At 45.0% G+C, this 12,265-nt stretch overlaps 2 protein-coding genes across 9 annotated transcripts in view; one reads left to right on the plus strand and one right to left on the minus strand.

The window, feature by feature from the left end:
* The window catches only part of SNX14 (sorting nexin 14), a 111,363-nt gene extending 106,245 nt beyond the window's left edge, over positions 1–5,118 (plus strand). For 4 of the 7 annotated variants that reach the window (XM_081528637.1, XM_081528639.1, XM_081528642.1 and 1 more), the window contains one exon: positions 2,012–2,279. Coding sequence is in view for 4 of the 7 variants with exons in the window: in XM_081528639.1 (XP_081384765.1) it covers positions 2,012–2,025 (14 nt within the window). In the remaining 3 variants the exon portion in view is untranslated. Of the gene's footprint in view, positions 1–2,011; positions 2,280–3,916 lie in introns of those variants that run through there. The other 3 variants (XM_081528657.1, XM_081528640.1, XM_081528658.1) reach the window with 2 other exon arrangements.
* Positions 1–12,265, minus strand: part of NT5E (5'-nucleotidase ecto) — a 59,991-nt gene that overhangs the window by 15,521 nt on the left and 32,205 nt on the right. The gene's annotated exons all lie outside the window — the stretch shown is intronic.

A 12,265-nucleotide genomic window follows, 5' to 3' on the forward strand; every position in this document is an offset into this window, starting at 1 on the left:
GCTCTTTAGAAATAGGAGCCACCAACCCCCAGCTCATGTAGGACAGGGACCTTCTCCAGTTCTGAAAGGCCTTGATGTGCCTTTTGTTAGAACAAATGATGTGTCATCTTCATCTCAGATGGACCTAATTAGGAACAAGTAGGACGCTTCCCACGCGCTGAGGCAACAACCAGTCTAGTTTGGCTCAGCTCAGCCTTCTCCACAACTCTGCTTCCCATCCACTCGTCAACCCCGGAAAACCGCTGGCAGAGAAATGCAATCCAGGGAAACCATTCACAGTTTCCACAGCTCTCTATTCAGCCAGAGATGCTCAGGCGCCAAATATTCCCTCCACACACAGGGTCACACGTGTCTTTAGATCCCAGCTTGTCCTCTTGGTGGGAGAGAAATGGTTTTCCAGAACTCTTTTTCAGCCATTTGGCAAACAACCTTGGGAGGAAGCCTGAAGAGGTGGGAGGTGTGGGCTGACATTTTCACCTGGTAACTGGGCCTTTCCCAGCACAGGGAGGGAGCAGCCCCTCAGGATGTGGGGGTTCCCAGTGCTGGCCTTGACAAGTGCCTGTCTGGTGGCCCAGAGGATGGATCATGTGGTCACAGAGGTGCCAGGGAGCAGGCCTTCAACATAGTTTTCACTTGGCTGAATGAATTGCTTATTTTCAAAATCTTTATTGAATTTGTTACGATACTGCTTCTGTTTTATGTTTTGGTTTTTTGGCCACAAGGCATGTGGACTCTTAGCTCCCCGACCAGGGATCGAACCTGCACTCCCTACATTACCAAGTGAAGTCTTATCACTGGGCCTCTGGGGAAGTCCTGGCTGAACGAATTGTAGAATGCTTGAGGCGGCCCATATGATGATTTTAATGTATAATGGGACTGGTCTAAGAACTTCCAAAGTGAAAGTGGAAGTCGCTCAGTCATGTTCACCTCTTTGTGGCCCCATGGATTATACAGTCCATAGAATTCTCCAGGCCAAAATACTGGAGTGGATAGTCTTTCCCTTCTCCAGGGAATTTTCCCAACCCAGGGATCGAACCCAGGTCTCCCACATTGCAGGCAGATCCTTTACCAGCTGAGCCACAAGGGAAGCCCAGGAATACTGGAGTGGGTAGCCTATCCCTTCTCCAGCGGATCTCCCGACCCAAGAATTGAACCAGGGTCTCCTGCACTGCAGGTGGATTCTTTACCAATTCTGAGCTATCGGGGAAGCCCCAAGAGCTTCCAATATTCCTATAAAAGGACTGGATTAAAGTACTTGGTGATTTGTATATTTAACATTAATGCTTCTGAGGGACTCAAGTCTCTCTTTTAAATGACTGGGAAGCGCTTGCTTTCATCTGTTTACTCCTCAGCATCTCAGGAGTCACACCTTGGTCACCATTATCTTGTCCCTGGGCCACTGTGCAGCCTCCTAACTGGTGTCTATATATCTATCTCTTCTTTTCCTCTTTCTGATCCAGTTTCCCCACAACAGCCTGAGTGATCTTTCTAAACATAAATATGATCGTGTACTCCCTGGTTTGAAATATTTCCTATGGCCTTAGTTGTTGTTGTTCAGCTACTCAGTCATGTCCGACTCTTTGCCACCCCATTGACTGCAGCACACCAGGCTTCCCTGTCGTTCACTATCTCCTGGAGTTTGCTCAAACTTATGTCCATTGAGGGGATGATGCCATCTATCACTGGCCTTAGGGAGAACAGCAAAACTGAGCAGGACCCTGCAGGGCCTTCCCAGGTACAAAAGTCCCTCCATGTTCCCTATTTCTTGTTTGTAGAAAAAGGCTTTAGTCTCCTAGACTTTCCCTGGGTTCCAAAGACTCAAGCAGTTACTAATTAGGGAAGTGAGAGAGTGAAGAAACAAAGGGAAAATAGTCAAGCAAGAAAAGTAACGATAGCTTAAAAATAATAATTCAGTGGGGGGGAGAAAAAAACGGAAACCTAGTTTCTCTGCAAGGGATATACATAACAATCTGACACATAGGTTTGAGTTGTTCCCCTCACCCTCATCCAGGTGGAGAATGGTGACTCTGTGCTGACCACATGCATGCAGATTCCAGACCGATTAGAATCAGAAGACTGATGATTAAGATTTCTGAAATATCACCCTGTTACCTCACCACCACCAATCAGAAGAAGGTCCACCAGCTGTAACTCTTATCCCCAAAACTGCCTTTAAAAATTGTCCCCCGAAAGCCATTGGAGAGTTTAGGTCTTTTGAGCACAAGTTATCCATCCTCCTTGCTTGGCACTTGGCAAATAAATGCTGTACTTTCTCTCACTACAACCTGATGTTAGTAGATAGGCTTTTCTGCATGGTGGGGCAAGCAGAACCCAAATTTGGTTTGTAGCAACATTGTAATTTTTGTCATGAACATCACAACCTATCAGACCTACATGATGTGGCCCTGCTTTGAGGCAGGAGGTAGATGCCCACCCCCTATCACCCCCAGGGCAGATAACTCCAAGATGAAAATAGCAGGACAATCAAAAGAGGCTAAGCCCTGCCCAAATAGAAGAAAAAAGACCACATTATTTCTCATTCTTGAAGTCAGAAGACCTCCCTGACTACATATGTGTAGGAAGACTCCTTGGAGGTCAGAAGGGGAGTGATGCTAAGTGATACTAACTACCCATAGGCTTCTTTGGTAGAATCAATCTTGGCTAAGAGATGCATGTACACATATGGGGGGATCTTGAGATACACCAAATATGAACTCTGAACCAGGCAAATCAACAGAAACCCAGAAGAAATTCCCCATATAAGTAATTCAAGCTACCACGAGGGAGTGACTCTCTGAGTCTATCCATATGTCTATCCATAAGTACAGTACTCTTTTTTCCTTTTCATTAGTGCTTTATTTGTTTCACTACTTTCCTTCTTTGTGGGAATTTTCTGCAAAGCTGAAGAGCCAGGTTCTTGTCACTGACCACTAGTCTAGTGGCTAGGATTTGGTGCTCTCATAGCTGCAACCTGACTGGATCTCTGGCCAGGAGCCAAAGCCCCACTTCAAGCTCCTGCAGGCTGAGGCCACTAGAGATTAGCTTCATGCAGACTTTCTGCCCTACACATCAGCAATCTTAGCTTCTTCCATTCTCACACCACACCCACCTCCACAGTCACAAACATAGAGTAAGACTCAGAACCAGAGGCCCACGGGTGAATTATTTCCATTTTTTTGCTTGAGTTTATTCACCTATAAAATGGAGAACGTAACAATGCCTGACTTGGAGGGCTACTGGGAGGATTTAAGAAGTTAATGAAGCATATGAAGCCTGACTCAGACAAATGCTCAATAAAGGTTAGTGATAATTAGTTACCAAGTTACCTTCTAGACATTTTTCTGATCTTAGCCTAAATGTCAGTTCCTCAGAACACTCTCTGACAATTCCCCAGATGTGGTCAGGTCCTCCTACACCTGCCCTCCCAGCATCGTGGACTTCTTTCTTCACAGCATGCTTTGTAATTACATATGATTGATTTCTTTGCATACTTTAAAAAAAATCTGATCAGCGTCAGTATCCCTTTTAAGATAGTAAGTTCCATAAGGGCACAGGGGTTGGCCCAGCACATAGCAGGTGGTTGATAAATGTTGAATGATTATGCTTGAGTAGTTTAGCCAGCTCTTTTTCAGATCAGACAAGATGTGTATGCCCTTCCTGTGGAGGAATCCATATGTCAAGGGGAGTCAAGCCCCAGTTCCCAACTCCTCTCTATCTACTTTCTTCAACAAGCTGGGTGGGGCTTGTAAAGCAGAATGAGCTGTTTGTTGAGAGAACAGGTTTGGGTGCAGCTCCCTTTCAATCTGGTGACCTTGGGAGAGACTCTTAGTTCCTGGGACCTAAATGTATTTCCTGTATTTGTAAAGTAAGAGATTTGATCAGTGGTTGAAACCAACAGGGTTTAATTTTTTTTAAGCTATGAGTATCTTCTGCATGCTGGAGATCTCCTGGTATTGCAAGCCATGAAGTAGGTGGGCCAAGAAGCACTCTGTGATCAGGCAGTCAGGCCAGCTGCTGTCAAGAAGCATTCTGCAACCAGAGAGGTGAGTCACCAGCTCCTCAGCCACCTCTGTACCCAACCCTGACACACCGGCTGTCACATCTCCTCTGGGGACTCAAGGGGCCTCCAACAGTCTCCATATCTGGACCGTGTCCCCCTGTGTTGCACATGCTTCGATTTACTGCCCACATTCTTGCTCTTAGACATTCAGTGACCACCTGGAGGTCTAAAGAGATGATGCATCTCTGAGTGGTACCCAGAGTGGGCACAAACCCCCTGGAAATCCAAGCCAAGCTGTGTGCCTGTACCTGGTCCTAACTGGCTGGGGCAATTACAGGAGCTTGGCAGGGTGGGAACGGGCTCCTACACTCACTCACTTACTCAATAATCTCCAAGCTCCAACAAGTCCTGATGTGTTGGACTCCATTGCCCTTTGGGGCCAGGCCTGAGGGCTTTGCTTCACTTTGTGAGGCAAAGGCCACTCATTGTGATAGAGCAGGGGACAGAGTGACACTCCTACTGTCCGCCACCCTCTTCTCTTCACAGAAGATTAAGTCATGGCTGAGTATCCGTCCAGATACCAGCATTCTTTTTTTAAAAAAATTTGACTGGAGTATAGTTGCTTCCCTGATAGCTCAGTTGGTAAAGGATCCACCTGCAATGCAGGAGACCCCAGTTTGATTCCTGGGTTGGGAAGATCCGCTGGAGAAGGGATAGGCTACCCACTCCAGTATTCTGGCCTGGAGGATTCCATGGACTGTACAGTTCACGGGGTTGCAAAGAGTCGGAGACGACTGAGTGACTTTCTTTCATAGTTGCTTTGCAATGTTGTGTTAGTTTCTGCTGTATGGCAAAGTGAATCAGCCACATGTATACATACATGCCCTCTTTTTTTGGATTTCCTTTTCATTTAAGTCACCACAGAGCCCTGAGTGGCGTTCCCTGTGCCAAGCAGGTTCTCATTAGTTATCTATTTTATACATAACAGTGTGTGTATGTCAGTCCCAATCTCCCAGTTTATCCCAACCCCCTTTGCCCTCCTTGGGGTCCATGTGTTTGTTCTTAATGTCTGTGTTTCTATTTCTGCTTTGCAAATAGATTTATCTGTGCTATTCAGATACCAGAATTCTTTTTTTTTTTTCTGTATAGAACAGTGTTTTATATAAAAATTAAAAACAAAATCCTAACAACACAGCTGTCCTCTGGTTCTATCACTGCAGCCTGTTAAAACACAGAGTCCAGACCCAGCAATCCCACCACTGGGCATATGCCCTGAGAAAATCACAATTCTAAAAGACACATGTACCCCAGTGTTCATTGCAACACTATATACAATAGCCAGGACATGGAAGCAACCTAGATGTCCATCGACAGATGAATGGATAGAGAAGCTGTGGTACATTTATACAATGGAATATTACTCAGCTATAAAAACGAATGAATTTGAGTCAGTTGTAGTGAGGTGGATGAACCTAGAGTCTCTTACACAGAGTAAAGTAAGTAAAAAAAACAAGCACCATATATTAACACATATATATGGAATGTAGAAGATTCCACAGAGGTACACAGAAGAACTATACAAAAAAGATCTTCATGACCCAGATAACCACGATGGTGTGATCACTCACCTAGAGCCAGACATCCTGGAATGAGAAGTCAAGTGAGCCTTAGGAAGCATCACTATGAACAAAGCTAGTGGAGGTGATAGAATTCCAGTTGAGCTATTTCAAATCCTAAAAGATGATGCTGTGAACGTGCTGCACTCACTATGACAGCAAATTTGGAAAACTCAGCAGTGGCCACAGGACTGGAAAAGGTCAGTTTTCATTCCAATCCCAAAGAAAGGCCATGCCAAAGACTGTTCAAAGTACCGTGCAATTGTACTCATCTCACATGCTAGCATGCAAAGTAATGCTCAAAATTCTCAATTCTCCAATGTTCAATATTCTCCAATGTTGGCTTAAAACTCAACATTCAGAACACTAAGATCATGGCATTCGTTCCCATCACTTCATGGCAAATAGATGGAGAAACAATGGAAATAGTGACAGACTTTATTTTTTGGGGTTTCAAAATCACTGCAGATGGTGACTGCAGCCATGAAATTAAAAGACACTTGCTCCTTGGAAGAAAAGCTATGACGAACCTAGACTGAATATTAAAAAACAGAGACGTTACTTTGCCAAAAAAGGTCCATCTAGTCAAAGCTACGGTTTTTCCAGAAGTCATGGATAGATGTGAGAGTTGGACCATAATGAAAGCTGAGCACCGAAGAATTAATGCTTTTGAATTGTGGTGTTGGAGAAGACTCCTGAGAGTCACTTGGGCTGCAAGGAGATCCAACCAGTCCATCCTAAAGGAAATCAGTCCTGAATATTCATTGGAAGGACTGATGTTGAAGCTGAAACTCCAATACTCTGACCATCTGATGTGAAGAACTGACTCATTGGAAAAGACCCTGATGCTGGGAAAGACTGAAGGCAGGAGGAGAAAGGGACGACAGAGGATGAGATGGTTAGATGGCATCACTGACTCGATGGACACGAGTTTGAGGAGGGTCCAGGAGTTGGTGATGGACAGGGAAGCCTGGCGTGCTGCAGTCCATGGGGTCACAAAGAGTCGGACATGACTGAGCGACTGAACTGGGAACTGGGATGGAATCTAGAAAAATGATACTGATGAACCTAGTAGAGAACAAACTTGTGGACACAATGGAGGAAGGTAAAGGTGGGACGAATTGAGAAAGTAGCATTGACATATATACACTATCATGTATAAAATAGTTGGTGGGAAGTTGCTAAATAACACACGGAGCCCAGCCTGGCCATTCTGTGATGATGCAGAGGGGTGGGAAGCTCAAGAGGGAAGGGATATATAAAATTATGACTGATTTGCATTGTTGTATGGCAGAAACCAACATATGATCGTAAAACAATTTTCCACCAATTAAAAATATGAAAAAAAAAACCCGACAAGAAATGCAGAGTCCAAAGGAATGGGACAAACAGAGAGAGAATGATTTGCATCCTAACAGGCCTCTCTTTTTTTTTTTAGAGAAAACCAGCATTTAGTTGCAGAGGGCATTCCAGAGTGGTTGTGTACCCTGGGAAATGCTAGGTGTTTCTATTCAGTGAGGGTCTGAGCAGCTGATTTCCACAAAGCATGAGCTTCAGCCACACTGGTGAGCAGTGGAGCATGGGATGCACAATTCATATGAACTTATCTCCACTATCGATACTATGTGTAAAATAGGTAACTAATGAAAACCTGCTATACAGCAGAGGGAACTCTAGTTAATGCGCTGTGTTGACCCGGATGGGAAGGAAATCCAAAAGGGAGGGGACAGATGTATTTGTGTGGCTGATTCACTTTGCTGTACAGCAGAAACAACACAACAATTGTAAAACAACTATACTCCAATACAAATTAATTTAAAAACTGAGCTTATTTTAGAACCCAGAGGACTTCTAGTGAGGAAGCCAAAGTTCTGCTTTCATGGCATGCCAGAGCATTAGGAAATGTCCTTACACATGAGCCGTCAAAACCGACAATCCCACGAGTTTCTAGCCTGAGAGAAAAGTCCCTGATGCTGGGAAAAATTAAGGGCAGATGGAGAAGAGGGCATCAGAGGATGAGATGGCTGGATGGCATCACTGATGCAAGGGACATAAATTTGGACAAACTTTGGGGAGATGGTAAGGGACAGGGAGGCATGGTGTGCTGCAGTCCAGGGGGTCGCAAAGAGTCAGACATGACTGGGCGACTGAACAACAACAACAACCTCCTTGTTACTGATCCCTTTGGTCTTTAAGACTCTCTGGCCTCCTACAGCCCTTCCAAGCCCCTTTTTCTCTCTGCCAGATGGGATGTTGCTCCATCCATGAATTGCTGAATAAAAGCCTACTGATCAGTACATTGTAGAAAATTTTCTTTTAACAAACTTTAGGATTAATAGTTCAGTTTACAAAGCTTGAAAGAAAGTGAAAGTGAAGTTGCTCAGTTGTGTCCGACTGTTTGCAACCCCATGGACTGTAGTCTACCAGGCTTCTCCGTCCATGGGATTTTTCAGGCAAGAGTACTGGAGTGGGTTTCCATTGCCTTCTCCAGGAGATCTTCCCGACCCAGGGATTGAACCCGGGTCTCCCGCATTTCAGGCAGATGCTTTGCCGTCTGAGCCACCAGGGAAGTCTGCTGACTTGGGAAATGGGTGGCAGAATCCATTCTAGGGAGAAACCATTTTCTGTCTAGTGAATGCCCGTGAGACGATGAGGGTCCAACAGGCTCCCCTAAAAGCTTAGAGAGGTTAAAAAATTCTTTTTAGATCAAAGTGAAATTAGCATGACACTATTTGGCAAATGGAGAAGAAAAAAATTATTTGCAGTCTCACTCCCATCCCGTGGCAATAACCAATATGATTTCTGTGAATTAAAAAAAATATATGTATGGAGAGAATACACTTGTGGTTGCCAATGGGGTGGGGGTGGAGAGGGATGGATTGAGCGTGTGGGATTAGCAGATGCAAACTCTCATACAGGATGGATGAACAAGGTGCGACTGTAGAGCACAGGGAGCTATATTCACCATCTTGTGATCAATCATAACAGAAAAGAATATGAAAAAGAATGTGTATATATGTATAACTGAATCACTTTGCTGTACAGCAGAAATTAGTACAACATTGCAAATCCACTGTCCTTCAATTTAAAATATATATGTCTATGGATAGCAAAGAGGGGGAAATGGGTGGCAGAATCCATTCTAGGGAGAAACTATTTTCTGTCTAGTGAATGCCCAAGAGAGAATGAGGATCCAACAGGCTCCCCTAATGATGACTTGGGTCCCTGTCCCTCTCCTCTTCCCCATGGGGAGATGAGGCAGACCTGCCTGGAAGGAGGGTCCCTGACAAAGATGGGGATGGGGCGGGGCAGGGGTATATGCAGAGAGCTTATTTTTTTGCATAAAAATAGTGGGAGACATGTGAGTTTCAGGAGGTAGCCTTGGATAAAGGGTGTGAGGACAGGAGGAACAACAGGAGAACATGGAATGGGAGGTAGGTGAGGATGGGGAGGAGGGTGGGCTGGGGAAGAAAGTCAGCCAGCGAGACATGCCCTGAGGTGCTGGAAACTTGGAAGGCAGGGTTATTCCAGGCTGCACAGTGGCGAGTCCCCTGCAGTGCCTGGCAGACTTGAAGGGAAGCTGCCTTGTGTGGATGAAATTCGCAGGGATCAAGAAGAAAGGTCAGTTTTCCATATTTGGGTTTGTGCTCCACACATAAGAAGAATGGTTTGAAAGAGGCAAGAACAGACGAGACACAAGAAAGAATTAGGACCAAGGGGATCAGGAAAAATACAGGTTCCCCAAGGAATGATCAGATTTTGGGGGAAGGGGGTAAGAAGAGCTCCAGTGTTCCCTAAGTTTTGTAGGATAAAGAGTCTTTCCATTTATTAAAGGGAGGAGTGACCTTATCAATTTGTTTGGAGTTATGAATGTCAAGGGGCTTCCCAGGTGGTGCTAGTGGTAAAGAACCTGCCTGCCAATGCAGGAGACATAAGAGATGCCGGTTCAATCCCTGGGCCAGGAAGATCCCTTGGAGGAGGGCATGGCAACCCACTCCAGTATTCTTGCCTAGAAGATCCCATGGACAGAGAATCTGGAGGACTACAGTCCATGGGGTCGCAAAAGAGTTGGACAGAACTGAAGCGACTTGGCACATATACACGAATGTCAAGTTACTACAATCTGAGTAAGAAAATTCTGCATAGTTATAAAAAATTTTTTGTATCTTCCTCTTTTTCATTTAAAATGAAATTGTATACATTTTCCTATGTTACAGAATATTAGAGAATTGACTTTTTTTTCTTGGACCCACTATGCTCTGGGGCCCAGTTCTGTTACTATATGATCTTATTTAATCCCTACAACATTCTCTGAGGTAGTCAAATCATTGCAACCATTTTTTAAAATAAAAAGCTGAAGCCTAGAGTGGTTAAAACATGTCCAAGTTTGGACAGGACTTTCCAGGAGGAACCAGTGGTAAAGAACCTGCCTGCCAATGCAGGAGACTTAAGAGATGTGGGTTCGATCCCTAGGTTGGGAAGATCCCCTGGAGGAAGGCATGGCAGCCCACTCCAGTATTCTTGCCTGGAGAATCCCATGCACAGAAGAGCCTAGCAGGCTATGGTTCATAGGGTCACAAAGAGTCAGACACGCATGCATGCAAGGTTAGCCAGCCAGCAGTGACCAACCCCAGGAGGGAGACTGGATCCATCAGAGTGCAAAAGCCCTCTCCACAACCCTATGATGCTTGCCAGAGAGATCAGAGAATTGAAATCCATCTCCAAGACTATCAAGGGCGAAAATCAGAACAACAGGAATATAAAAGATTCTTCTCTCTTGGGAAGAGATTTGACTCTGTGATAGGAGTAGACTTTCGATTTCACAATATGTAGTTGGCCATCAGCTTTCCTACAACTCAGTCTGCCAATGACGTGATCCTCTTCGATATTAATAGCTGTTCTTTTCACTTTTGGGGCTTGGCTCGTCCCACTTCGCCTTGGAAAGCACTTCCATGAGATGCTACTAAAACCTATCAGTGTTATATGGCTGCAAAAATCATTAGCCAGAAGGCTCTGGTTTTGTTCCGTGAAGGATGTTGGTGCTGAGATTGGAAGTTGACTGAGGGGTCCTGAGTAGTGACCCCTGGAAGGAGTGAGTCCCTGTGCCTGGTGGCCATCATCTCTGAAGCTACCAGCCACACCTCTGCCCTGTGGCTGGTTCTCCCAGTTCACTCAAACCCACACATCCTCAGTCCTATGGATGCCCAAAGGAAGTGGTTCTTTGTTGGAAAGTGTTTCCCTATCCTGTGGGTGTAGTAAGTAATAAGACTCCTTTTTTGTTCTAAAAGGCAAGATTATCTAAACTATAAGAGTGAAAATCAATGGCGAGATGAACAATGATGGCAAAGCACAACCAAATCTCTTGCCCTCTTTCACTTAATTCTAATGAAGCAGGGATGGGTCCACCCCTGCACAGTGCATACCCGGCTGCTGGCTGCAGTAGGAAGAACAAACACTAGCCTTCATGGTTTTGTTTATACTTAAAACTGTGAACTTCTTTTATTTGAGAACAAAATAGTGTATGCATTAAAATCACTTATGTTCTCTTAAGTCAATGACAAGACTCAGATTTCATATTTAAGAAAGTTGTGATGAAATCCAGAAGCAACACAAATTAGGTACTCAATGAAAAAAAAAACTGTTCAAATAAAGAGATCTTGCTCTTGAAATTGTGTGTGGGGGTGGGGGTGGGGACTGTGCTATGTGGCATGTAGAATCTTAGTTCCCCAACCAGGGATTGAACCTGGGACCCCTGCAGAGTCCTAACCACTGGACTACAAGGGAATTCCAAAGAAATGTTACTTTTAAAGGTGCCACATCTGTTGGCATTCACTCAACAGTCCTGGGCACCTGTCTTCCTTGAATCAGCTAGAGACCTGGTGGTGAGTCTGCAATGGGTGTTCCCAGGCTAAGGAGGAGAAGTGACGCCTGCTGGGCTGGGAGGGGTGGAGGGTTCACCAGACTGAGGTTTCAGTGAGGCTGCAGGCAGCTTGCTGAAGAATAAGGTGAGAGCGCCTTACAGGGAGGAGGGCGTGGGGTTGTGGGGATGAGCAATTCAAGATGAGGACTAGGTCTCATCAGCCTACAGCTCCAGAAGTAAAATTGCTGAAAAAGAGGTGACAGTCACAAGTTGATAGGATCAGGAAACTCTGAACAGAAGGGATTGCAGACTTAAAACTTGTAACTCTTTAACTCTGCTGATGGAGAAACGCATGCTTACACTCACCAAAGCCACAGCTAACCAGACAGACTTGCATGATCCAAACTACAGTTAAAATAGTGGGAGGCAAACAGAGAGACAGCATCTTGGGAGCCTGTCTGCTTTCAAGGGTCACACACGGAGGAGAGTCCTCTGTCATACCTGCCACATCTCTCAGTCTGAACGCATTTTGCTTCTTTTTTCTCCAAAGGCAACTGCACAGACCAGCTCATAACTTTAGGGTTTAATTCCTTTAGAGAAGATGTCTGCATTGTAGCCTTCGTCCTTGTAGCCCTGACATTTTGCAAGCCTGGTCAAGAAAGTTCTCTCGTCTTCACCCTGACATAAGAATGGTGAGGCAATACCAGGGTGGTCTGGCCTGCATGCGCATGGTGGCTGTCATCCAAAGAACCTGGTGTTCAGTATTCGGAGGGAAACTGTTTGTGCACT

Source organism: Giraffa tippelskirchi, chromosome 9 (assembly GCF_054371585.1).
Source record: "Giraffa tippelskirchi isolate mGirTip1 chromosome 9, T2T-mGirTip1v1.2.pri, whole genome shotgun sequence".
NCBI classification, from domain to species: domain Eukaryota; kingdom Metazoa; phylum Chordata; class Mammalia; order Artiodactyla; family Giraffidae; genus Giraffa; species Giraffa tippelskirchi.